At 38.5% G+C, this 1,199-nt stretch overlaps 1 protein-coding gene across 1 annotated transcript in view; it reads right to left on the minus strand.

Annotated features, from left to right (window-relative positions):
• The window catches only part of LOC101849564 (serine-threonine kinase receptor-associated protein), an 18,277-nt gene extending 17,400 nt beyond the window's left edge, over window positions 1-877 (minus strand). The window contains exon 1 of the mRNA XM_005108747.3: window positions 677-877. Coding sequence (XP_005108804.1) covers window positions 677-791 — 115 coding nt within the window. The 5' untranslated portion in view covers window positions 792-877. The remainder of the gene's footprint in view (window positions 1-676) is intronic.
• Window positions 878-1,199: the final 322 nt, after the last annotated feature.

The raw sequence follows: 1,199 nt of genomic DNA on the forward strand, positions 1-1,199 counted from the left end.
TCTCACCCCGCTATTCTCACCCGGGGTGAGAATAGAGGTGGCCATTGACAATTGATCCTTTGAAGAAACCAGCATCAGCTTTGAAATTAGAGTCACTTGCTAGATTCTAGCAGCTAGCTAGATCTAGCAGTGTAGTCTAGATCTAGATTAGTAGGAGGTTAAATCTAGAGATCTAGATCTAGTTAGTTTTATTATCTGAGTAGATCTAAAAATCTAGATTAGATCTAGATATCTAGATATAGATATAGATCTCTAAATCTAGATCTAGATCTAGATCTAGATCTAGATCTACTGGGGCAACAACACTTCCTGTTTCCTTGCATCCCTGCATCTCATCCACCACAGTAGCCACAATACAATTCAGGAGATACTCTGCCTACCTAAAATGGTCTGCAGAACAGAACTGTTCTGTAATAGCTTACAATAACTAGATTTCTAGGTCTAGATTAGTTATCTACATTGTAAGTAAGTTTTCTGTCACCAAATGCTACAATACAAAGACCGTTGTAACCCTCCCCTGAACGATGGAGTCGACAAGTGCATCACATCAGTCAGTCACTCATCAGTGCGACGAAAGAAAAACAAACTACAAACCATCATTTGCTCCAATATTGGTGGCATTTTCACAATAAAAAAGTTTGTGAATGTTCTTTCGAGATAAAGACTGATGACCTACCTTTACATGCACTGATCAGAAAGTATCCAAACGGGGTAATGTCACTGAAGGACAAGTCGACAACGGGACGTGTATGTCCACTGCAAGTTAACGGAGTCTGCCTTGGGCCGGCCATATTTCTTTATCAACGCTCTTCACAACTAGGCACACAACTGTCACTGTCAACCATGCTTCGTTTCCGAAATTACTTTTTCTAGAAAGCCAATTGAAATGTGATTTGAGAAAAACCCGCTAAATTAATACTAAATCAGACATTGTCACTATATTTGCTTTCAATGTTGCTAGTTTTGTTTCATTTTATCTAAAATAGACTCTTCTATCAATTTTCTTCAAAATCAAATGCTCAATATCACTTCTGAGTATGAAAAGTAAGTAAGTTCACTCTGTGGCTGACGTGTTATGAACAACGTTAATAATTCTCCTGTCATTCCTTACCTGGATATACCAAGGGTAGACCACTCCTGTAATATGCCAGGTAATTAGTTTGCCAAGCTGCGTTTTGCAAGGCTAATACATCAACGTT

Source organism: Aplysia californica, unplaced genomic scaffold (assembly GCF_000002075.1).
Source record: "Aplysia californica isolate F4 #8 unplaced genomic scaffold, AplCal3.0 scaffold00716, whole genome shotgun sequence".
Taxonomy (NCBI): domain Eukaryota; kingdom Metazoa; phylum Mollusca; class Gastropoda; order Aplysiida; family Aplysiidae; genus Aplysia; species Aplysia californica.